Below are 23,098 nucleotides of genomic sequence, written 5' to 3' on the forward strand. Positions count from 1 at the left end.
ATTGGCGTTAGGTGTGGCCTGACTGTTGGTTTTTTCACTCAGACTTTCCCCTACGTGATTCTAACTGTACAGCAAAGACTGATGACTGTCTAACTTTGTATGTGTCCCCATCACCCAGGAATTTGGTAAAGACACAGAGAGCAGGCTCGCTGCCTCTGCAGGCCTGGGTCTGTGTTCTTCTTCCCCTCTCCAATGATTGCAGCACACACACTGAGTTTGATGGTCCCTGATCTAGAAAACATTTGGCCACTTTGTCAGTGATTGTCACGTAACCTAGAGTAGGAATGCCTTGCTGACCTTAAAGAAAATTGACTGCATCTTGTAGTCATAGTCTGTCTAAACAGACGGTTTTGTGGGTACAGGTTTTTCCACCTAGTGCATGACCTATGTCAGGGTTTGCATGCTTGTCAGTTTTCATTCCCTGGTGAGTTTCTGGTCTCAAAGACAAGTGTCTCGCCCCCCCTTTTGATAGGTAGAAGTGCAGTTAACTTTCTGGTCTTTGGATTTGCTATGAAGTCTGCTAATGACAGCTGACAGTTTCACGGTCAGTTTGCCAGTTCCTGAGGGCAGAAGTTGGAAAGCCCCGGGACCAGAATGTCCTGTAAGTTGGAAGTATGTGAGGTCCAGGGGACGCCCCACCCCCTGGTTCTCCAAAGACAGACACAGCATGTCAGCTGCGGGAGGTTGGCGTGGGGCATGGTAGCAAGGTGTCTGGTACATTCAGATCCTCGCTCACTCCAGACTTCAGGCTGCAGGCTCAAGAGTGTTGCGTTCGGCACAGTTCTATCTTAGGAGCTGGGGAAGGGAATGGATGAGTAGGTACCTCTCTTCTTGTTAGAATGTGCCCTTGAGTTTCATATCAGCTAAAGCCTTCTGCTTGTGTGGAACGGAAAGTTTATGTGCTAGAACAGCCAGCCTTTGTCAGGACATGAGTTTATTAGCTGTTTGTTTCTGAGAAATGGCACAAGAATCGATGCTGATTTGGAAAATATGCTAGGAACAAAATTTCTCTGGGAAAATTAATTGCTGTTAAAAGTGCGCTACGGGATTAGACATTTGCTGCAGCAGTTAAAATGCCTTTGGGATGCCCGTGTCTTGTACCAGAGAGCCTGGGTTCAAGTGACAGCTCTGCTTCCAGTCCAGTTCCTACCATTGCGCACCCCAGCAGGCAGCAGCTGATAGCTCAGGTAGTTGTAAACCGGCCACCCCGAGGGAGACCTGTGCCAAGTTCCAGGTTCCTGACATTGGCCCAACTCAGCCCTGATGGTTGCAGGCATTTGGAAAGTGAACCAGTGGATTGAGGACCTCTCTCTCTCTCTCTCTTTCAAATAACATGGAAATCAATAAAAATACAATTTTTTAAATAGAAATTTTTTTATTTTATTTAAAAAAATTTTTTTTGACAGGCAGAGTGGACAGTGAGAGAGAGAGACAGAGAGAAAGGTCTTCCTTTTACCGTTGGTTCACCCTCCAATGGCCGCCGTGGCTGGCGCACCGTGCTGATCCAAAGCCAGGAGCCAGGTACTTATCCTGGTCTCCCATGGGGTGCAGGGCCCAAGTACTTGGGCCATCCTCCACTGCACTCCCTGGCCACAGCACAGAGCTGGCCTGGAAGAGGGGCAACCGGAACAGAATCTGGCGCCCCGACTGGTACTAGAACCCGGTATGTCGGCGCCGCAAGGCGGAGGATTAGCCTATTAAGCTGTGGCACCGGCCTGAGTATATCATTTTTTAAAAAAGATTTATTTATTTGAGAGGTAGAGTTACAGACAGTGAGAGGGAGAGACAAAGAGAGGTCTTCCATCTGCTAATTCACTCCACAATTGGCCCCAACGGCCAGAGCTGTGCTGATCTGAAACCAGGAGCCAGGAGCTTCTTCCAGGTCTCCCCCGTGGGTGCAGGGGCCCAAGGACTTGGGACATCTTCTGCTTTCCCAGGCCATAGCAGAGTGGGATGGGAAGAAGAGCAGCCGGGACTAGAACCGGCACCTGTATGGGATGCTGGCACCGCAGGCAGAGCATTAACCTACTGTGTCACAGCGCCAGCCCCAAGTGTGTATCATTTATAACTTGCGAAGGTTTCAGGACTCAAAGCAGCAAGTGAGCCGCATTGTCTCTGGGGCCCCTGCCCACACAGGGAAGGTCTGAAATCAGAAGTCATCAAATAAGCAAGTGTGGGGGGCCAATAATGAACTTGTGCCTTCACGGAGATTAACAGGGACTCTGTGGTCCCTCTGGCAGCCTGGATAAGAAGTGAGATGAAGGAGGCCAGGGAAGGAGGTCCCCTGAGCAGACCCGCAGCTCAGCTCGTTCCAGTCCATGGCGCTGGGGCTGCGTCCCGCTGGGAGGCTGGGACCCCGCCGAGGCTGGGGCGGCCACCTGGTGCCGGCTCCCCGGACCACGGTGCTTTTCTGCCGAATGTCAGGAGATACACAAGGGGGCTTTACAAGGTCAGAATTAAGAAATGGAAGCAAAAAATAAGTTTATTTTGGTGCAGAAAAATGTTGAAATCCATGCAGGGTGTTTTTGTGGTATCTATTTCCCACATTTTTTTTTTTTTTAAAGACACCCTGTGTGCATAGATTTCAACATTTTGTTGTTGTTCCAAAACGAACTTATCTTTAAGTTCCATCTTCCAGGAACGTTTCTGAAGTCCCTCATCTAACTTTCGGGTAACCTGATGCCATGCTTAGAGGTAATCTGTCAATAAATAGCTTCCTGGGCCTAGCGTTGTGGCCCAGTGGGTTAAACTGCTGCTTGCAATGCCTGCGTCCCAGATCGGAGTGCCAGTTTGTGCCCCGGCAGCTCCACTTCCAACCCAGCTTCCTGCCAGTGTGCCCCAAAAGGCGGCAAAAGGTGACCCAATACCTGAGCCCCTGCCACTCACATTGGAGACCCAGATGGAGCTCCTAGCTCTAGTCTGGCCCAGACCTGGCTGCTGCAGCTGTCTGGGGAGTGAACTAGTGGATGGAAGACCGCTCTCTGTCTCTCCCTCTCTCTGTGGCACTCTGCCTTTTAAATAAGTGACTCAAAAAAAAAGAAAAAAAAGAAAAAAAAACCGAAAGTACCAGTGGCCGGCACCGCGGCTCACTAGGCTAATCCTCCACCTAGCAGCGCCAGCACACCGGGTTCTAGTCCTGGTCGGGGCGCCGGATTCTGTCCTGGTTGCCCCTCTTCCAGGCCAGCTCTCTGCTGTGGCCCAGGAGTGCAGTGGAGGATGGCCCAAGTGCTTGGGCCCTGCACCCCATGGGAGACCAGGAGAGGCACCTAGCTCCTGCCTTCGGTCAGCGCTGTGCGCCGGCCACAGCGCGCCAGCCATGGTGGCCATTGGAGGGTGAACCAATGGCAAAAGGAAGACCTTTCTCTCTGTCTCTCTCTCTCACTATCCACTCTGCCTGTCAAAAAAAAAAAAACAAAAACAAAAACACAACAACAACAAAACAAAACAAAACAACCAGTTTTCCTCTTGAAGGGAACTGGAGTGTCGTGTGGTTAGTGTGAGAAGTTCTCCAGGGACCCGTAGCCTGGGTGCCTCCTCGTGATGCGACTCAGCCGTGCCCCGTGCAAGTGTGCTGCTCCTCGTGGTGGAAGCCCACCTCTCCTTCATCCTCCTAACCATGGACACAGCCTAGTCAGGAGCTCGTGTCTCACTGGGCCGAGGGGTACTCGTGGTGGGCCTCGGTGGTCAGTGTGGGAAGCAGCAGGAGGTCCCCAGAGGCAAGGAGGAGGCTGGTGGCGCAGGTGCAGGATCACAGGGGAGGGAGAACAGGAGGGGTTTGGCCAAGCAGCCTGCGAGGCTCTTATGTCATATCTGTGGCAGCTTCGTTTCTTCCCGACCATGTGAGGAAGACAAAACTTCCTACAAAAACTTCATGAAGAATGGGTGTTAAAAAATATCTATACATGGATTTCAAAATTTTTTTCATCAAACCAAACCTAGATTTTAATTCCCTCTTCCCGTGGACTTTGAGGCACCTGTATGTCCCTAGTTTTGATTCCAAGACTCGGGGGTGGGTGTTGGACCCAGGGGCTGAGATGCTCGCCTCCCATATCCATGCCCGGGTTCCATCTCCAGCTCTGGCTCCTGACATTACCCAGGAGGCAGCAGAGGTGGCTCAAGTGGTTGGGTTCCTGCCCAGCGACTGGGGTGAGAGCTGGATCGAATTTGTGGCTCCCAGCTTTGGCCCCCAGTCATTGTAAGCCCACTGGATGGGAGCTCTGTGTGTGTCTCTGCCTCTCAACTAAATTATTTATTTACTTATTTACTTATTTTTTAAATTAGGTGGGTTTTTTTAGATTTATTTTATTTATTTGAAAGTGTTACAGAGAGAGAGAGAGAGAGAGAGAGGTCTTCTATCTGCTGGTTCACTCCCCAGATGGCCACAACAACCAGAGCTCTGCTGATCCGAAGCCAGGAGCCAGGAACTTCTTCCAGGTCTCCCACGTGGATGCAGGGGTCCAAGCACTTGGGCCATCTTCTGCTTTTCCAGGTCACAGCAGAGAGCTGGGTCAGAAGAGGAGCAGCCGGGACTAGAACCGGTGCCCATATGGGATGCCGGCGCTTCAGGCCAGGGCTTTAACCCACTGTGCCACAAAGCTGGCCCCAATTAATAATTTTAAAAACTCAGATTGGGGTGGGGGAAGCTGGCACTGTGGCACAGTAGGTTAAGCCTGTGCCTGCGGCACCAGTATCCCATATGGGCACTGGTTTAAGTCCTGGATGCTCCACTTCTGATCCAGCTCCCTGCTAATGCACCTGGGAAGGTAGTGGAAGATGGCCCAAGTACTTGGGCTCCTGCACCCACATGGGAGACCTGGAAGAAGCTCCAGGCTCCTGGCTTCAGATCGGCCCAGCTCTGGCCGAAGATGGAAGCAGCAGATGGAAGACCTCTCTCCCTCTCCCTCCTCCCAGTCTGTAACTCTGCCTCTCAAATTAATAATCTTTAAAAACTCAAATGGGAGGGCATATAAAACTGATGATAGCTGGGTAGGGAGTTAAGCCCCCTGTCAGGGGGTTCTATGCAGCACGTGGGAGGAGAGGGCTTTTCCTTTGGAGGGTGGGAGGGTCACTGGCAAGCATGGGACCTGGCAGGAGTTTGTTTTGAGAGGAATGCTGTCTGACTTTGTTTCCCCTTCCGGCTGTCCCTGTAGCGTGTGTCGGTTCCTGGAGCTGTGTCAGAGCCCAGAGGGTGGCTTTGGAGGGGGCCCTGGGCAGTACCCACACCTGGCCCCCACGTACGCAGCCGTCAACGCACTCTGCATCATTGGCACCGAGGAGGCCTACGACGTCATCAACAGGTACAGCCAGAGGCAGCGGTCGCGGAAACCCAGGAGGGCGCCCCGCCTGCTGCCCCCACACTGACCGTGGCCGCCTCCCGCCCGTCTCCCCTTTGCTCCGCAGAGAGAAGCTGCTGCAGTATCTGTACTCCCTGAAACAGCCTGACGGCTCCTTCCTCATGCACGTGGGAGGGGAAGTGGACGTGAGGTGAGTGGGGTTTTCTCAGGCTGCCGCGCCCATCGGGTCTAGCGCGCCCCTGCTGCTTTGTCTCAGAGTGACAGCTCGGGTGACGTGCCAGCGACCCAGTGTCACAGCCACAGCGGATGCGATACAGCTGTCCGCAGGGTCATTGTCCCTTGACTGCTTACACGTAATCAAGATATGACACCAAAATCGTATGCTTTTGTTTTCAAACATTTGCTGGGTGTACCAGACATTCTGTATAACATGGATCACCGTGTGATGTGATGGAATCCTCCCTCTGGGATAGGAAAGAAGAGAGAAACGCAGTAAGGACTCAGTAAATACACGTGCCGTTAAAAACGTTCATAGAAAGTGGAATTAGCAGATAAGTTTATTTTGGTAGGGGGACAAGGAGCCCACACACTGGGAACCACATAGCTGGGGAGCCCGGTGACCTGAAGGGTTTTAGAGAGAGGGTTGCGATCTGGTCCACATTTTGTCAGGCGCTCTCTGGTTGCAGTGAGTGGATTGTCGTGTTCTAGAGAAAGCCCTCTGGCTTCAGGGACGGAGGCAGGGAGGTCGGTTAGCAGGCGGATCCAGGGAGCTGTGGAGTGGTTTGGATTTGGATGATGGCAGTGAGGGTGGGCAGCAGGGGACAGAGTTGAGAAGGGCAATGGTTGGAGGGAAACCGCACGACAAAGCGACATTCCGTTCCCTCCCCACCTCAGCCTGAGACCCAGGACCATTGATGCTGTGCCACCTCTCTTCCAACTATGAGACGCAAACTGCGTCGCAGGCCGCCTTCCCGCCTCCAGGTTTGCGTTAGGATTCAAGAGCACACAGGCTTGAGACTGGTTGGAAGGCTCACGGGCTGAAGGAAATTAGATCAGACGTTCGCAGTCAGCTCACGGTGAACAGTGACATTTGGCATTGGCACAGGTGGCTCTCCCACATCCCTGATGCCTGCTGTTGTGGCTGAGCCTCCGCTGTGCCTTTGGCTGGTGTGAGCAGGGCTGATAAAAACGCAGGTGGGAGAGTAATGCCTGCAGCTTCCGCAGATTTCTTTGGAGGACCTCTGTGTTATGTCCATACTGAATATGGCAGAAACCAGACCCACGTTCCTCATGAGCCCTTAGAAAAAGGATTTGTGCGCAGAATTGAAGGCAGTAGTGTTTGACTCTCCCATGCTGCGTATTTGAAAAGATCGCTGGGGGTCTGGGCGGGGGTGGGGTGAGTGTGGTGGAGGAGAAAAGGCAGTCTGTGGGCGTGTTCATGACAGCAGGGGACCTGCAGCAAAGTATGTCCCCAGGCGAGTCAGGGCTGGAAGGGTGGGATGGCAAGCATTACCCCAAATCACATAGGATAATACTTAAAAAAAAAAAAAAAAAAAAAAGGCATGCTCCTTTTTTTAGGAAAAAGATTATTTTTTAATGATTTATGTATAAAAGGAAAGTAAACTTCATGATAAAATTAGAGAGACTCCTGTACATTTTCACTCACATATGATGTATGTGGTTTTTGCTTCACAGACTTTCTACTCACTCGTACAAATTCATAAACAGCAGGCGTCTGAGAACGGGAAGCAAAGCAGGCTGCATGTAGAGTTATGGCGAAGTCATTGCGTCTGGGGGAGGAGGGGTTGCAAAGATGTGAAGGGCGAGTGAACTCACACGCCCTCTCCAGGAACGGGCTTCGTGATCCGACTTAAATAATTTCCAAAGAAACAGCTAACATCAGAAAAGTTTTGTACATTCGAGCACCCTTGAAGTCTTCCCTGTGTGGTTTTTCCTAAGCTATGTGTAAGGCCAGCACACCCAGGGGCAAGACCCCCTTGTCCAAGGGACCCCAGAGGAGCTCCTAGCAGCTCTGTGGGGCAGCGTGTTGATGACAGTGAGCACCTGTGCCTCCTCCTCCTCTTTGCTTTGAAGGGGTGTGTGTGTGTGTGTGTATGCATACTCATGGGGAGCTTAAAATCAAAGCTCCTCTCCCACGAAAGGTTTAGGGAATGTATCTGAGTGGGCTCCCCTACACCTACGCCTCTGGTTTGGTCTAAGTGGCCAATTAGAGTTCGGTGGACTACTTTGCACTGTGTCCCCTTGCAGAAAAAGTAAAGTTAGCCTTGAGTGCCTCAGGAATTGAAGGGCCTAAAGTCGGGAACCCTGGGCCTGAGACAGCCCTGGCATCTGAATGAGCAAGCACAGCCCAAGTAGCCGAGTGACAGCGTGGAATTGTGGGAACCACAGCAGGCGTGTCGGAGAGGAGCCAGTGGGTTGACGTGGCTGTCATTTCCTGTGCTGTAGATGTGGCCCTGTGGCTGTGGGGTGAATAGAGTGTCGTGTTCTTTCTGTGCAGCCAAGACCATGAGCAGCTGGAGACCCAGGAGGCCTCTGACCGTGTCCCAGGAGTGAGGACGGGAGGGGAGTCCGGCTCACAAGGCAGAGCGAGGTTCCTGGAGCCTCACGTCGCCTCCTCCCCCAGGGGTAACACCTTTTCCTGTTTCTTTTTTTTGCAGGAGCGCGTACTGTGCCGCCTCGGTGGCCTCGCTCACCAACATCATCACCCCAGACCTGTTCGAGGGCACGGCTGAGTGGATAGCAAGGTGAGCAAAGCTGGGCATTTTCCCAGCCTCTTGGAGAGCTGGACGCCAAGACATTCCTTGGGGAAAAAAAAATTGAAAAAGGACTGGAAGAGAATATAAAATTATAAGAGATGTGTTGAGATGGTAGGATTGTGCATTTAAAAAATATTTACTTTTTCCCTAGACGTTAATGTTCTATAGTAGTTTTTGTTTAATGTTTATTCATTTGTTTGTTTTCATCTACTTGAAAGGTATAGCGAGAGAGAGATAGAGAGAGAATTCATCCATCTGCTTGTTTACTCCCCAGACACCCCAACAGCCAGGGCTGGGCCAGGCTGACGCCAGGAGTTCCATCCGGGTCACCCACTTGGGGTGCAGGGGTGCGAGCACTTGGGCCATCCTCCACTGCCTTCTCAGGCCATTAGACTTGAACTGGCACCCATATGGGATGCCGGTGCTGCAGGTGGCAGCTTAACCCGCTGAGCCACGGTGCCAGCCCCTGTGTAACTGTTTTCCTGGTGTTAATGTATAGATCATGAATTCATTCCCAGATTCACCAGAGCTTTAATATTGCACTTCATGCAAACACTTCAGGTAATCTCTGCTAGCGTGTGTGTGTACGTGCACATGTGTGTGTTGAGTCATCCCTCCCAGACCCTCTTCCCTCCTGCTCAGCCTTGGACAGACTGTGCTGTCTCCTGTCAGCATGAAATTCACTGCCTTTCTCTGCTTTGCGGAAGCTCCTGAATGTTTTTGTTTTGTTTTACTTGATCATTCCCATGCTGTGACATGTATCTTTATTCCGATATCATACCCTGTTGATAGTTTATTTTGTTAGGGGTTTCTAAGTTGGAGATGGTCATAAACTATAGTCCTCGTGAATTTTGTAAGCATTGCTCTGTTACCTCCTGGTGCTGTTGTGAACAAGGCTGATAATCATAATAGCCAACATTCATCGAGGACCATGAAGCACTCAATGACAAGGTCACTGTCATTTAGAAATCAAGAGTAAGCACTGCTGGAGTTTGGTTCTTTTTAAGCTGAGATTTCCCATCTTTTTATTCACTCATTATATTTGTCTTCACTGTGGTGAATATGCAATTGTAGAATCTGCTTAAAATCCTTGGCTGGTCATTCCAACACCCGAGTGCTGTGGTGTTGGCCTGGCACGCTGTCCCGAGTCTTCGTGCACTGAGTGAGTTTTGGGTTGCGTCCCAGCCCGGGCAGCACTAGGCTGTGCAGACTGGGTTCTGTTAGGTTGCCGGGCAGGGTGTTGATGGTTTAGTTTCAGCAGGCAGTCAGCCCGGGGAGCTCTCAGACTGCGCCCCGTGCGCCCTGCAGTGGACAGTGGCTCAGCTCTCTCAGATCAGCTTTGGGTAAAAGCTGTTTTCCGTTTGCCCAGCGTGTGAGTGGTTCAGGCAGAAACTTGAACTGAATTTAAACACGGGAGACGTCTCGGTTTTCCTTTCCCGACTTTGCTGTGTCCGGGTTCCTCCCTAAGTTCGGCAGCCTGACTGTTCCCACCAGAAGCATGCTTGACCTTTTGCTAACGTGTGAGCTGCCCTTCCCTGATCCCCAACTTGCTGCATCAACTCTGGGCGAACCAGAAAGAAAAAAAAGCCAGGGCGTCTGCTGAGGCCTCGGAAAGCTGTTTTCTGTATTTTGTATGGTGTGCATAGCTGCTCTTTGCAGGGGGATTCCTGTTTTGTTTGTTTGTTTGTTTTTTAAGGCACTTGACATGAAAATCTGAGTGCTTGGGTTTGAATCCCGGTTTTCCCATGTATTGCTAGCATCTTGCCTCGGGCAGGTTATTTAACTTCTCCCTGTCATAGTTTCCTTAAATGTCAAATGATGCGATAGTTGGTTTTACATGAAGCTGAAGTACACGGAAATCAAGTGGACGTGCCTGTGGCTGTAACCACTGGGCCATGCTGCCCGCCGGTGCTCATGTGTGTGTGTGTGTATGCATGTGTGTGTGTGCGTGTGCGCATACTGGTGCCACTTTTCTCTCTCTCTGTTGGTCTGACCCACAACCCCCTGCAGAGGCACTGGGAATCTTTATCCCTGCTCTTTGGAAGCTTGGCGACAACACATGTGCATCCGTTCACTGTGCTGCGTGCTCCGTGGCCACCTCTGATGGGGGGGGGGGAGTGTATGTGCTTTAGTACTTAGAACCTTTATACCTTTATTACAGCGTCTTTGGTCAGTTCTTCCCCTCCATTTTATTATTATTATTTTTTTTAAGATTTATTTATTTGAAAGGCAGAGTTACAGAGAGGCAGAGAGAGAGGTCTTCCATCCTCTGGTTCACTCTGCAGATGGCCACAACGGCTGGAGCTGTGCTGATCCGAAGCCAGGAGCTCACATGTCGGTATCTGCAGGGCTTTTGTCTTGGGCTCATCAGTTTCCTTAGAGAGGAATCTTGCAGATTCTTGCTTGGGGTGTGAAGCTGGCAGCAGTGTTGGGAAATACTAGTAGGGGTGTAGAGTTGGGTGTTGGTGTTCAAACTGTAGGCGCCCACTTACTCCCTGTGCAGTATGGTGCCCCCACCTGCTCTCAGCTCTGTCGGATGTCCAGGGGTTCAGATCCCTGCAACCTCTCCTCTTCGGCTTCCTTTGAAGAGGGCACCTGGCAGTCTCCCCAGTTCTCTTGCGAATTTGCAACCAATCGATTTGGTTCAAAGCCACTCCACTGGCCAGCGCCGCGGCTATATAGGCTAATCCTCCGCCTGCGGTACTGGCACACCGGGTTCTAGTTCCTGTCAGGGCGCCGGATTCTGTCCCGGTTGCCCCTCTTCCAGGCCAGCCCTCTGCTGTGGCCCAGGAGTGCAGTGGAGGATGGCCCAAGTGCTTGGGCCCTGCACCCGCAAGGGAGACCAGGAGGAAGCAGGCTCCTGGCTTCGGACCAGCACGGTGCGCCAGCCGCGGCGGCCATTGGAGGGTGAACCAACGGTAAAGGAAGACCTTTCTCTGTCTCGCTCTCTCACTGTCCACTCTGCCTGTCAAAAAAAAAGAAAAAAAAAAAAAAACCACTCCACTTTTACAAGGGGAATGGGACCCGTCAGCCTTTACTGGAGCCAGTCACCTCATTTTTTGTTGTCCTGTCCCCTATTCCTTGAGGGGTGGTTTCTCCTGCCAAGTCGGCCACTTCTTCTTCCTCTTTCGGAGCATTCAGAACTGTGTTACTTCCTGTCTGTGCTCATATCCCGTCTGTTCTCTGCCCCTTGTCGGCGTACCTTTTTCGATTCCTTTACTTCTCATTTTACTGGACTCTGGTGCTCAGTCCTCTTGTGTCAGTTAGAAGACAACTCCCACAGAACTCACTAAGTGAAGAAGGCCAGGTGCAGAACAGTGTGTCACAGGCGCTCCCACCTCTGTAAAGACAAAGGGAGGGAAAGTGGAGAGTGTGTCTGTGTGTGTGTGTGTGTGTAGATTGACACACAGAAACAGCGTGATCGTGTCCAGTAAGAGGCCAGAGTGGGCAGGAGACTTGCTTTTAATTGTTTATTCTTTCATACTTTTTTTATTTAATGTTTCTGTTGATTTTTTTTTATTTTTTTAATTTGAAAGGCATATAGATTGATTGATTGATCTTCCATTCACTAGTTCATTCTCTTTCTGTTTCTACCTCACTCTAACTCTTTCAAATAAATAAAATAAATCTTTAAGAAATAATAAATGGATACTTTGTATAGAAGATTATATTTTTTAAAAAATAAAATTTATTTTTGAGCAGTTATAAAAGTATTTATGTTCAACATGGGAACTTTTTGAAAACAAAAAATTTCACCCATAAGACTTGTACTTAAAACCAATGAGAATTGGGAGTAATTTTCCATTTTAATTTTAACCTGTTATAATGCAAAAGTAGTAATTTGTAAGTTTCTTACATAAACAGATTGTTTCTAAATAAATAGGGTTTTTCTCTCTTTAAAAAAAAAAGACCTATTATTTATTTGAAAGTCAGAGTTAGAGAGAGAGAGAGAGATCTTCCACCTACTGGTTCACTCCCCAATTGGCCGCAACAGCCAGAGCTGCGCTGATCAGGAGCTTCTTCCAGATCTGCCACTTGGGTGCAGGGGCCCAAGGACTTGGGCCATCTTCCACTGCTTTCCCAGGCCACAGCAGAGAGCTGGATCAGAAGTGGAGCAGCCGGGACTCGAACCGGCATCCATATGGGAGGCCGGCACCGCAGGTGGCGGCTTTTCCTGCTATACCACAGTGCCAGCCTCTCTCTCTCTTTTTTTTCTTTCTTTTCTTTTTTTTTTTTTTTTTGGAACAGAGAAATCCCAGAGTTAAATAGTCAGCATTGTTCCCTTCACGGTTGTGGCAGTCGATGCCTTAACCCCTCTGCCACTTGGGATGGTCCTGCACCGTGTGCGTCTGCTCACTGCCCACTGCGTTTCCCCATCTCTTCTCAGGTGTCAGAACTGGGAAGGCGGCATCGGTGGGGTGCCAGGAATGGAAGCCCACGGCGGCTACACTTTCTGTGGCCTGGCTGCACTGATGATCCTCAAAAGAGAACGCTCCTTGAACTTGAAGAGCCTGCTGGTGAGTCCTTGTCGAGCTGTGCCCCGCCCTGGGCCGCAGGTCTCCGATGTGCGACTGCGCTGAGATGTCGGGCAGGCCTCGGCCCTCGGAAGGGCTCATTGCCCGCCTTGAACCCCTCAGCCGCACGTGCTGGAAGGAAGCTTTAGCTGCACCTGTTGGAGGTCTCAGCACTGTTCTGAGACTGCGGAAGGAGGGAGCAGCTGCCCTCAGTCTCGGCTGTATCTTCTGGCTTTGCACTTTCCACATGGCGCGTTCGGCCAGCCCCAGGGTCATCTCAGACATCTGGAGCGATCCAGAGAACCCTCCTCATACTGTCACTCACTGCCGTCTCTTAGAGTTGGAAGTTATCAAGCATCTTAGAAATGATCGCCTGCAAGACAAAGTTACAGAAAGATTTTGAAGCCAAGCTTTTATCCCCCACCACGCTCTGTGCTCATTCAGTAGCTACGTGTAATGAGTTCTCTAGACAGAGCTGGGGAATTGCTTTGAGAAGGTGGCCCGAGCATTTATGTCTGGCCAGGAACCAGAACGAACTCGGGAAGCAGTCAGCTGCAGGGAGTCTGAGTTATAGCTGAGTGATCCGTGGAGGTCTAGTGTGTGCACACACACACAGCCACCCAGGAGAAAGCATTCCCCGTTGGGTCTTCTGGGGAGCACGTACCCCCCCCAGACACGACCCCCAGGCAAGTCACCTGCAGCTGGCGTTCACCTCCTCCTCCTGACTTCAGATGTCTGCCTACCACTGTGGGACGCTGCGTGAGCATGTTATCACCTGTGAGGGTATCACCAGCAGTGTTTCGCTCTCACCGTCATCTTGAAGGCTCTGGAAGGCTTGATGTTCCATGCCGAAACCCCCAGCTTTGTGCACTGGACTTAAAACTTTTTTTTTTCTATTTGAAAGTAAAAGTTACACAGAGAAGGAGAGGCAGAGGGAAAGCGAGGTCTTCCATCTGCTGGTTCACTCCCCAGTTGGCTGCAATGGCTGGAGCTGTGCCGATCTGAAGCCAGGAGCCGGGAGTTTCCTCCGGTCTCCCAGGTGGGTGCAGGGGCCCAAGGACTTGGGCCATCCTCCACTGCCCTCCCGGGCCACAGCAGAGAGCTGGATTGGAAGTGCAGCAGCCGGGTCTCGAACCGGCACCCATTTGGGATGCCTGCACTGCAGGCAGCAGCTTTACCCACTATGCCACAGCGCTGGCCAGCTAATCCAGCTCTCTGCTATGGCCTGGGAAAGCAGTGGAAGATGGTCCAAGTCCTTTGGTCCCTGCACCCATGTGGGAGACCTGGAAGAAGCTCCTGGCTTTGGATCAGTGCAGCTCTGGCCATTGTGGCCATCTGGAGAGTGAACCAGCAGATGGAAGACTTCTCTCTCTGTCTCTGTAACTTTGCCTTTCAAATAAATAAATCTTAAAAAAAAAATTTTTTTTTTATTTGAAAGAGATCTTCTTTGAGAGAGATCTTCCATCCACTGGCCACTCCCTAAACGGCCACCGCAGCCAGGGCTGGATGAGGCTGAATCCAGGAGGCAGAAACTCTGTCTCCGTGTGGGGAGGAGGGACGTAATTACTTGAGCCATCCGTCACCTGCTGCCTCCCAGGAAAGGAGGCAGAGGCAGAGCCAGGACTCCGATCTAGGCACAGTGCAGGATGTGGCCATCCCAGGGGGTCTTTATCACGGTGCTGGTGCCTGCCTTCCTGAGACATTGAAAAATCTGATCAAAATGGGATGAAACCTAGAAATCCAATTCCCAGGCAGAAATAAGGATTTTAATTACAATGACAATATTCTAGATGTGTGAACCCTGCCCCTACCTGAGGAGGAGAGGGTGAGATGTCCTGTCTGCTCAGCCAGCCACGGCTGTCATTGCTAGGGGCCAAACCCATGATGTTAGCAATAGAGAATGTTTAGAAGCTGGGAGACAAGGGAAGAGTGGCGGTAGGTATCACATGTGACCCCTGAGTGACACCAAAAGCCATTTTGCAGCTTCAAAGCAAAAAAAAAAAAAAGTGCTTGGATCAGCCAATCAGGTCCCCCTGAGAGAAACAGGGCCAGCATGGGCAGTGGTCACCTAGTGATCAGGACAAGTGGCTTCTTTTGCAGCCCAGCTAGCCACTTGCAGAGAGGCCTGGAGTGAATTTCCTTAGGTGCCCGGGAAAAGTCAGTGGCAGTTTGAGATCATCACAGAATTCCATTATCTGCTTTTAATGAACTTCTCCAAGTAGAGAAGTGACGAGAAATGAGCTACTGGCAGTCGTGCCTTGAATTTCCTATTTAAGGTGTTTAAATTTGTATTTATTTTCATTTTATTTTGGAAGTGGGGAGTGGAGATGCACTCATCTGCTCATTCACTCCAGGCCCAAATGCCTGCAACAGCTAGGGCTGGGCCAGGCTGAAGCCAGGAGCCTGGAATCTCATCCAGGTCTCCCATGAGTCAGGAATGCAAGTATTTGAGCCATCACCTGCTTCCTCCCAGGGTGCACATTATCAGGAAGCTAGAATTAAAAGTGTGGCTAAGACTGTCCCAAAAGGAGGTTTTTGTTTTTGTTTGTTAAGATGTTTTTTATTGAAAGGCAGAGTTATAGGGGTTGGGGGGTAGATCTTCCATACACTGGTTCACTCTCCAAATGGCCACAACAGCCCATGGCTGGGCCAGACCTAAGCCAGGAACTAGGAGCTTCTTCCAGGTCTCCCAGGTGGGTGCAGGGGCCCAAGCACTTGGGCCATCTTGCACTGCTTTCCCAGGCATATCAGAAGGGAGCTGGATAGGAAGCAGAGAAGCCAGGACTCTAACTGGCCCCCATGTGGGATGCCGGCATCACAGGCAGCAGACTTCCAGCGCCAGCTGTGTAAAACACCTGCCTCTGAGGTGTGTGTATGAAGGGACTTCTATAGGTTACATGCTAATGTGACCTCAATGTGCCTGCACTGAGTTGGAACCCAGCAAAGAGCAGTTGTCTGGAAAGGGTGAGCTTAATGCTTCTCCCTGGGACTGTTGCTTAGAGGGGAGGAAAGGGAGAAGTCCCAGGGAGCGGAAGCCCTCCCTCCTTCCCCCACGCCCTCTGGAGGGGCCCTCTGCTCATCCCCCACTGCCTCTCCCCTCTGTGTCGTTCTCAGCAATGGGTGACGAGCCGGCAGATGCGATTCGAAGGCGGATTCCAGGGCCGCTGCAACAAGCTGGTGGACGGCTGCTACTCCTTCTGGCAGGCGGGCCTCCTGCCCCTGCTGCACCGCGCGCTGCACGCTCAAGGTGAGCCTGGGGAGCTGGGAGCCGGGGCGCCCCGGTTTCCCTCCATTCTAACCTAGCCAGCGGCCAGAGAGCTTTCTCCGGAGAGGTTGCAGTGAACTCGGGTCTGTCCTGACTTGGAGCCCCGGGTCTGAAACCCCTGCATATGCCAAATAGGATTTGGTTCCAGGGGTTTAAGGGTTTTTCATTGCTGCTTTAGACTGGTGGTGGCTGGATGAGCTGCCTTTAAACTCTAGGAGGAGGCTGGTGCTGACTTCCTGCTCTCTGGAGGGAGCAGCCTGCCCCTGTCCCGGGCCCTGCGGAGACTGCCACCTCGCCTGGGTGTGAAGCCACCGTTTCCCAGCACTGAGCTGTGCCTGGTCATGTCAGAGCTGAAAACCCACACAGTGCACGTGGTGGTCGCCGTGGGGACAAGAAAGGCAACTGTATACAGGGGAGAAGGGACAGGACCCACCACGTCTAGCTGGCTGCATGGTTGTCATCAACAGAAACGTCGTAAATTCACTGAGTAACCGAAAGGCAAGTCTGATCCACTCGCACCATTGGAGTGGAGAAAGGCGCGTGGGTTTTCTCATCCCCGTAGAAACAAGAGTAGACAGCAAGCACACACCCTGGGGCCACTGGCTCATCAAACCTCAGGCCGGCTGCTTCCTCATTTCCTCTGCGGGAGGCCGCGTTGGCCCTGAGCTGGGCTCAGTGGAGAGGGGACGTCCTGGCTGCCCCGCTGCTTGCTGGTCTGTTCTCTGCAGGGCATCTCTTGGGAAGCCTTTCTCGGGACTCAGGGAGTTAACTGCCCATGCGAAAGGTGATTGTCCCACTAGCTGTCTCCCCACACTGTTTCTGGTGGTGTTTGGGATTTTTGAGCCTCGTTCTCTATTCTCTGTTTTGTGCCAGCTGTCTGTGCCTGCCCTGGCTTCACGGCTGGGGCCACTCAGGGCATGCAGCACGAAGTCCCCCGACACTGGAGCTTGCACAGTCAGTGGCTCGACCTTTAGTAGGAAAATCAGGAATTCCCCCAAAAGGAGCGCTTGCAGAATAGAAACACCCTAGCGTTTTCGCAGTCTCCTTATTTAGAACTGGTGAGGTCAAGCATGAGGTCAACGGTCAGTCTCTTAGCAACCTGCCTCAGGCAGGGATGAGATGCGGTCGTTCTGTAGTGCCACGTCGGGAGTGCCAGCTTCCAGAGTCTTCCAGGGGGCGCTGGCGGGCACTCCCTGTCCTGCAGCGCAGGTGCCGGAGAGCTTGGTCACACAGAGCTCTGTCTCTGAGGAGCCTCAGTGCTTCGGGCTTGTTTCATGGCCTGGGGATGGGCCCACGCTGGGCCTCAGGGTCGCCCCTCCTGGGACACAGTGAGTTCCTTGGGCTTGGAATGGATAGGGGTCTGGGAGGAAGGGAAGTGTTTTGAATGGATAACAAACTACTGATCCTGGGGGTCAAATGCAGCGTAGAAAAAATATTCACAGTATATTTCTGCTATAGACAGGTTACAAAGCACTTTGTGTTTCATTTGATTTTTAATGAAGAGTTGGCTTTAAAGAAAAAAAAAAACACAAAGTACCTGGGATATGAAGTTACAGGTGATGGTGTTTTTTTTTTTTTTTTTTTTTTTTTTTTTGCATTTTCTAAAGTTGATGTGCATTTCTTACATAAGGAAAAAGTTATTTTGCTAAAGAAATTAACTCTAAAAACAAGATGGGAAAAATACTGTCAGAACAAATGAAGGGCTATTTAATTCGGAAAAAAAAAATACGAATCAATAAGAAATGGAAGTACAACCCAACTGAAAAGCAAGCAAAGGACGTGAATGTTCCCAGAAAAAGAACTGTGGTGTTAGTACCTTTTCCAGGACCACTGCACCACCGCGGGCAGCTGAGACTTGCAGAGTTCTCTCCTGGGCTAGAGGCTAAGCCAAGTATTTCACAGATGCCGGAGATCTTCAGAAAGCTCATGAAAAAATGCATATTATGAAAACAGTATTCGTGAGTTTCAAAATTAATTAGCTAAAGGCAAAGTGATAGGGAGAATCAGAGAGAGAGAGAGAGAGAGCGCTTCCATCCACTGGCTCACTCCCCAGATGGACCAGGCTGAAGCCAGTACCCAGCAACTCCATCCAGGTCTCCCGCCTGAGTCACACAGGCCTGGGTACCTGAGCCATCGTCCGCTGCCTTCCAAAGTACTCTGGCAGGAAACCGGCTGCGAAGCAGAGTATCCAGGACTCAGAGCAGCACCGTGAAATGGGAGGCCACGTCAGAAGCAGTGACTTAGCCCAGTGCTCCACAACACCAGCCCCTCGAAAATCCTTGTACCAAAAGAAACTTCCAATTCCGTTTCTCCATGAACTTTTTGAAGAAGCCTTGTATTTTCTCATTTGATCCTCAGAACCACCCAAAAATGCTTACATTGTCCCCATTTAGTGGCTTCCTTTATAAGTGCTGATTGTCACCTCCAAGGGCTGTGTGGATCCAGACCAGCTGCCCTCAGCCCTGCTCTCAACCACGACAGGTGGCTGCTAAGCGGATGAGAAGTTGTTCAGCTCACTCGTAGTTAAAGAAACGCAATACTGGGACACTGGTTCTTTATTGTCAGATTGGTAGAGATTTAAAAACTTGATTTTCTGTGTCTGAGATAGCAGGTGCTTTCGTAGTTGGTGGGGATGTCAATGGGTATATCCTTTGCTGGCGTCGTTTGGAGACATCTGTTTAATGATAAAGGCACTTACACTTTGAACCCAGCAAGTGCTCTGTCAGGGGTTTACCTGCAGAGCTGTTCACTGAGGCATGGTTTTCTTTCTTTCTTTCTTTTTTTTCTTTTCTTTTTAAGATTTATTTATCTATTTGAAAGTCACAGTTTCACAGAGAGCAAGAGAGAGGTCTTCCATCCGCTGTTTCACTCCCCAATTGGCTGCAATGGTTGGAGCTGCGCCGATCCAAAGCCAGGAGTTTCTTTCAGGTCTCCCACGTGGAAGCAGGGCTTGGGCCATCTTCTACTGCTTTCCCAGGCCATAGCAGAGAGCTGGATAGAAAGTGGAGCAGCTGGGACTCGAACTGGCGCCCATATAGGATGCTGGTGGCGGCTTTACCAACTACGCCACATTGCCGGCCACTGAGGCATGGTTTTAATAGCAAACGATTTAAATGCCCATCAGAAGGTTAGGGGTTAAACTGATTCTGGTATCTTCAAACAACAGCTCTATGCAGTGGCTGACAGGAAAAGCTATCCAGGACACAGCATGGGGGTGAAAGGTCAGGCCCAGGGCGTCGGGTGTGCACACCCCCAGCCTCTCCTGACAGCATGCACAAGGCTCCTGTGACACAGGGTGCCTTTGGGAGGGGGAGAAGATGGGCAGAGATTCCTCTTCCAGTTTTCTGTACCCTTCTGTGCTGTACTTTTTTCCTTATGCATTACTTTATTGTTAGTTAATGAACAAATACGTTGCTAAAAGCCAATGATAATGTTCCTAACTCAAAATACAAAAAGCCCAGTGCAGCCCAGGAGTCCAGGTGACCAGCTGTCTCTGTCCCTACCTGCCTTCCACTCTTGGTAGTATCTGAGTGGGAAAAAAAAAAAAAAAAAGGATTATTATTAATGGCTTAGAAATACCAAATGCTGACTGGATCAGTGGTGTTTTGGTTCTGTGGAGCCGTGAGTTTCTGCTGGGACTGATGGTTACCAGCTCCTGTGTGTGATGTCTGGGACGTACCCAGGCCTTTTCCTGTCCACCTTTGAAACTGAGCCACGTGTGGCTGCACCTGTCAGCTATGGTTTGGAAAGACTTTGGATTTCTTAGATGAAAGGAACCTTTGAAATGCAAGATGACATCGTAATAGGGATCTATCCTTGAAGGAAGAGGTGGAAAGGGTTTAAAAAGGCTGGTTCCAGTGCGCCGTTATCACCCTGTAATCATAGCTCCCTTCATCTTGCTGTGACGGCGTGCGCTGGCATTCAAATTCAGGATCTCTGGCAGCCCCTTGTAGAGTTTTGTGAGCTTTAAGTTTTCAAACTTGTAAAAAGTAAATGAACACTGTGTAATCCTTTTAAATAAGAAACATAGTATTTTTTCTTAGCAGATTCTAGTTTTAGCCATAGGTTATCATTTATCTTAAATAGGCTTTTATTTGTAGTAAGATATGAATTAACGGTCTATTTTATGTGAAATGTATAATACAAAAATTCTATCTCAGTAATGGTGTTATTTTTAAAAAGCACATTTATTAAACTTTAGGATAGCTGTATTATACAATTCACCTGTTGAAAGTGTGCGACTCAGTGGTTTTGATCTATTCCCAGGGTGGTGCAACCGTCACTCCCTTTTAGACCATTTTCATCACCACTCCCACAAAACCCCAGATCCATTATCTCTGCTCTTTGAAGAAGAAATCAAAGGAAAAGTGAATGGTATGCTCATGGTCTAAGCGTAGACTCCGTGAGTGTGTGTGTGTATTTTTAGGCCCACATTACCAAAAGCTGAAAATGGAGGCAGTAAGTACAGCATGTGATGCAGACAAACGGCAAACACAGTAAGAAGCTAGGTTAGCAGAATTGGCTGTGCGGTCTCAGAAGACAAGGGGCAAACAGGCACTCTCAGAAGGAAACACAGCTATAAGTGAGGACGATGGAACGTTTGCACCCCGAATTAATGATCTTAAGGCATGCAAATCAAAGTCAGCGGTCAGGGAGTGTGAGCACACGGCAGCTGACTAAGACGCCCCGGCGGTCGGCCGTCCTGGGGACCCCAGTCTGAACAGCCGTTCGTATGCCAAGCGCTCGGGAAGCTGTGTGGGAGACCGCGGTGCCTGGTGTGAGTGTGATCATCAGGGAAGAGATGGCTGTGGCACCTGTCCCCCCGGCTCCAAGGAGCTCAATGTAGAGAGAGAGATGCCTTGTCTCCCACCTGGGAGAGGGGCTGCGAATGAAGTCCAGGCCTTAGACTAGAAGCACTGCGCCGAGTCTGCCATGAGAAAAGCCCATCCTGGAAGGGGCCCCACGTCCCTGCCCCCAAGGCCAGTACCTGCTTGACCGAGTTTTTGGACCTTCCTTAACCAGGGACTGTTTCTGCCACACTCTTCCAACCACTAGAAGACAACGGAGCAAGACTCCAGCCACTGGGAAGTAGGGAGAGACGTGAGCTTAGGACTTTGGTGGAAGCCCAGAGCTGGGCCTACCATGGTGAGACACAGTAGCAGATAAAGCCTGGTTCTGTTCCTTTAGGCCAGCGCTGACAGACCCTTTAGCCCTTCTCAGCATCAGGTAGAGAGCTGCATCCCAGTGGTGTGGACTCACTGCGAGCCTCATGTATGGAGAGCCAGGTGTGACCCACCTTGGCACCAACCTGGGCAGATAGCAAGGAACCACAGGAACTGTGTCTTGGGACTCAGTGCCAGACAGGTAAAACCCAACACAGGGCAGATCCTGACAGTGCCTACAGATGGAACTTGTCAACCTGCCCTGGTACCACGTTGGAGTCTTGTGGCCACAGTTGGCTGGGCCTCTGTACTACCAGCCAGCAGCATCTGCTGGTTATGGTGGCGTCAGGCTGAGAGTTTATCTCAGCAGTAGACACCGCACAGCAGTGTAGGCCTTGGTCTCTCCTCTGTGCTGTGCTGGTCTCTGTGGGCTCTGGGGTCCAGGTGTAATCTAGCACCGCAGTGGTGGGGGCCACAGGACTCAATGTCTGGGCCCACTGCAGTCCCAGCAGACAGAATACATTTTCCACACTTCCTCAGTTGATTCTGAACAACAAACCAATAGCAGATTAGGGGCAAATCTAGGTTCAGGGTATCCTGTGGGGCGGAAACGGCAACAACACATCAACAGTGGACGTGTGGCAAACCTTGATTTAGGGACTGAAATAGCGGAAGTATCTACAGGCCTAGAGGAAATAGGCAGACCGCTCAGAATTTCTGGAAGGTCAGCCACAATCAAAGCCAGATTTCAGAGACTGGGAAAAATACCTGCATCATCAGTGCACAGATGATGTCAATCCAGTAAGACTCAAGAACTTTCTGGGAACCATAACCTTGCCCAGTGAGTGAGTAAGTGCCACAGACCGACCGGATAGCAGCAGACACGCGCACATTCTTGGATGAGCATTCACGAGACCACAGAAACGTCCTGCTACTTTAACAGACTTGACAGAGATGAAGTCATTCTGAAAATCCAGAAGAAATCCTTCTGCTGAAAAACACACTAAGCAAAATTTAAAATGCACTGGGGCCGGCGCCGTGGCCCAGTGGGGTAAGGCCTTTACCTGCAGTGCCAGCATCCCACACGGGTGCCAGTTCGAGTCCCGGCTGCTCCACTTCTGCTAATGTGCCTGAGAAAGAAGCAGAGGATGGCCCACGTCCTTTGGGCCCCTGCACTCACGTGGGAGACCCAGAGGAAGATCCTGGCTTTGTATCGGCTCAGCTCCGGCTGCTGCAGCCATTTGGGAAGTGAACCAGCAGATGAAAGATATTCCTCTCCTTCTCTCTCTCTCTCTCTCTCTCTCCCCCTCTCTCCTTCTCCCAGTAACTGTCTTTCAAATAAATAAAATAAATCTTAAAAAAATAAAATGCATTAAAAGGCATCAATAGGGGTTGGCACTGTGGTGTAGCGGGGTAAGGCCGCCGCCTGCAGTGCCAGCATTCCATATGGGCACTGGTTCGAGTCCCGGCTGCTCCACTTCTGATCCAGCTTTCTGCTGTGGCCTGGGAAAGCAGTGGCAGATGGCCCAAGTCCTTGGGCCCCTGAACCTGTGTGGGAGACCCAGAAGAAACTCCTGGCTTCGGATCGGCCCAGCTCTGGCCGATGCAACCAGCAGATGGATGGAAGATTTCTCTGTCTCCCTCTCTGTAACTAACTCTGACTTTTGAGTAAATAAATTATCTTTTTTTTTTTTTTTAAGATTTATTTATTTGAAAGAGCTACACAGAGGAGGAAAGGCAGAGAGGGAGGGAGAGAGATCTTCCATCCGCTGGTTCACTCCCCAGTTGGACGCAATGGCTGGAGTTGAACCAATCCGAAGCCAGGAGCTTCTTCCGGGTCTCCCACGTGGGTGCAGGGGCCCAAGCACTTGGGCCATCTTCTACTGCTTTCCCAGGCCATAACAGAGAGCTGGATTGGAAGTGGAGCAGCCGGGACTCGAACCAGCACCCATATGGGATGCAGGTGGCGGCTTTACTCGCTATGCCACAGCACCGGCCCCCAATAAATGTATCTTTAGAAAAAATTCAGAATGCTCTAAACATGGTATGTAAACCATTCATATCTTTAGTATGTAGTCTAGAGAAA

At 50.6% G+C, this 23,098-nt stretch overlaps 1 protein-coding gene across 7 annotated transcripts in view; it reads left to right on the forward strand.

Moving 5' to 3' along the window:
* FNTB (farnesyltransferase, CAAX box, subunit beta) overlaps positions 1-23,098 on the forward strand; it is a 90,881-nt gene that overhangs the window by 54,726 nt on the left and 13,057 nt on the right. For 6 of the 7 annotated variants that reach the window (XM_008271856.5, XM_051826397.3, XM_089322487.1 and 3 more), the window contains 5 exons: positions 5,151-5,297; positions 5,401-5,484; positions 7,973-8,059; positions 12,459-12,588; positions 15,700-15,832. In XM_008271856.5, coding sequence (XP_008270078.2) covers positions 5,151-5,297; positions 5,401-5,484; positions 7,973-8,059; positions 12,459-12,588; positions 15,700-15,832 — 581 coding nt within the window. Of the gene's footprint in view, positions 1-5,150; positions 5,298-5,400; positions 5,485-7,972; positions 8,060-12,458; positions 12,589-15,699; positions 15,833-18,649; positions 22,381-23,098 lie in introns of those variants that run through there. The other variant, XM_089322486.1, reaches the window with a different exon arrangement.

This window comes from Oryctolagus cuniculus, chromosome 20, assembly GCF_051225735.1.
Source record: "Oryctolagus cuniculus isolate XC-2025 breed Fujian yellow rabbit chromosome 20, ASM5122573v1, whole genome shotgun sequence".
NCBI classification, from domain to species: Eukaryota; Metazoa; Chordata; class Mammalia; order Lagomorpha; family Leporidae; genus Oryctolagus; species Oryctolagus cuniculus.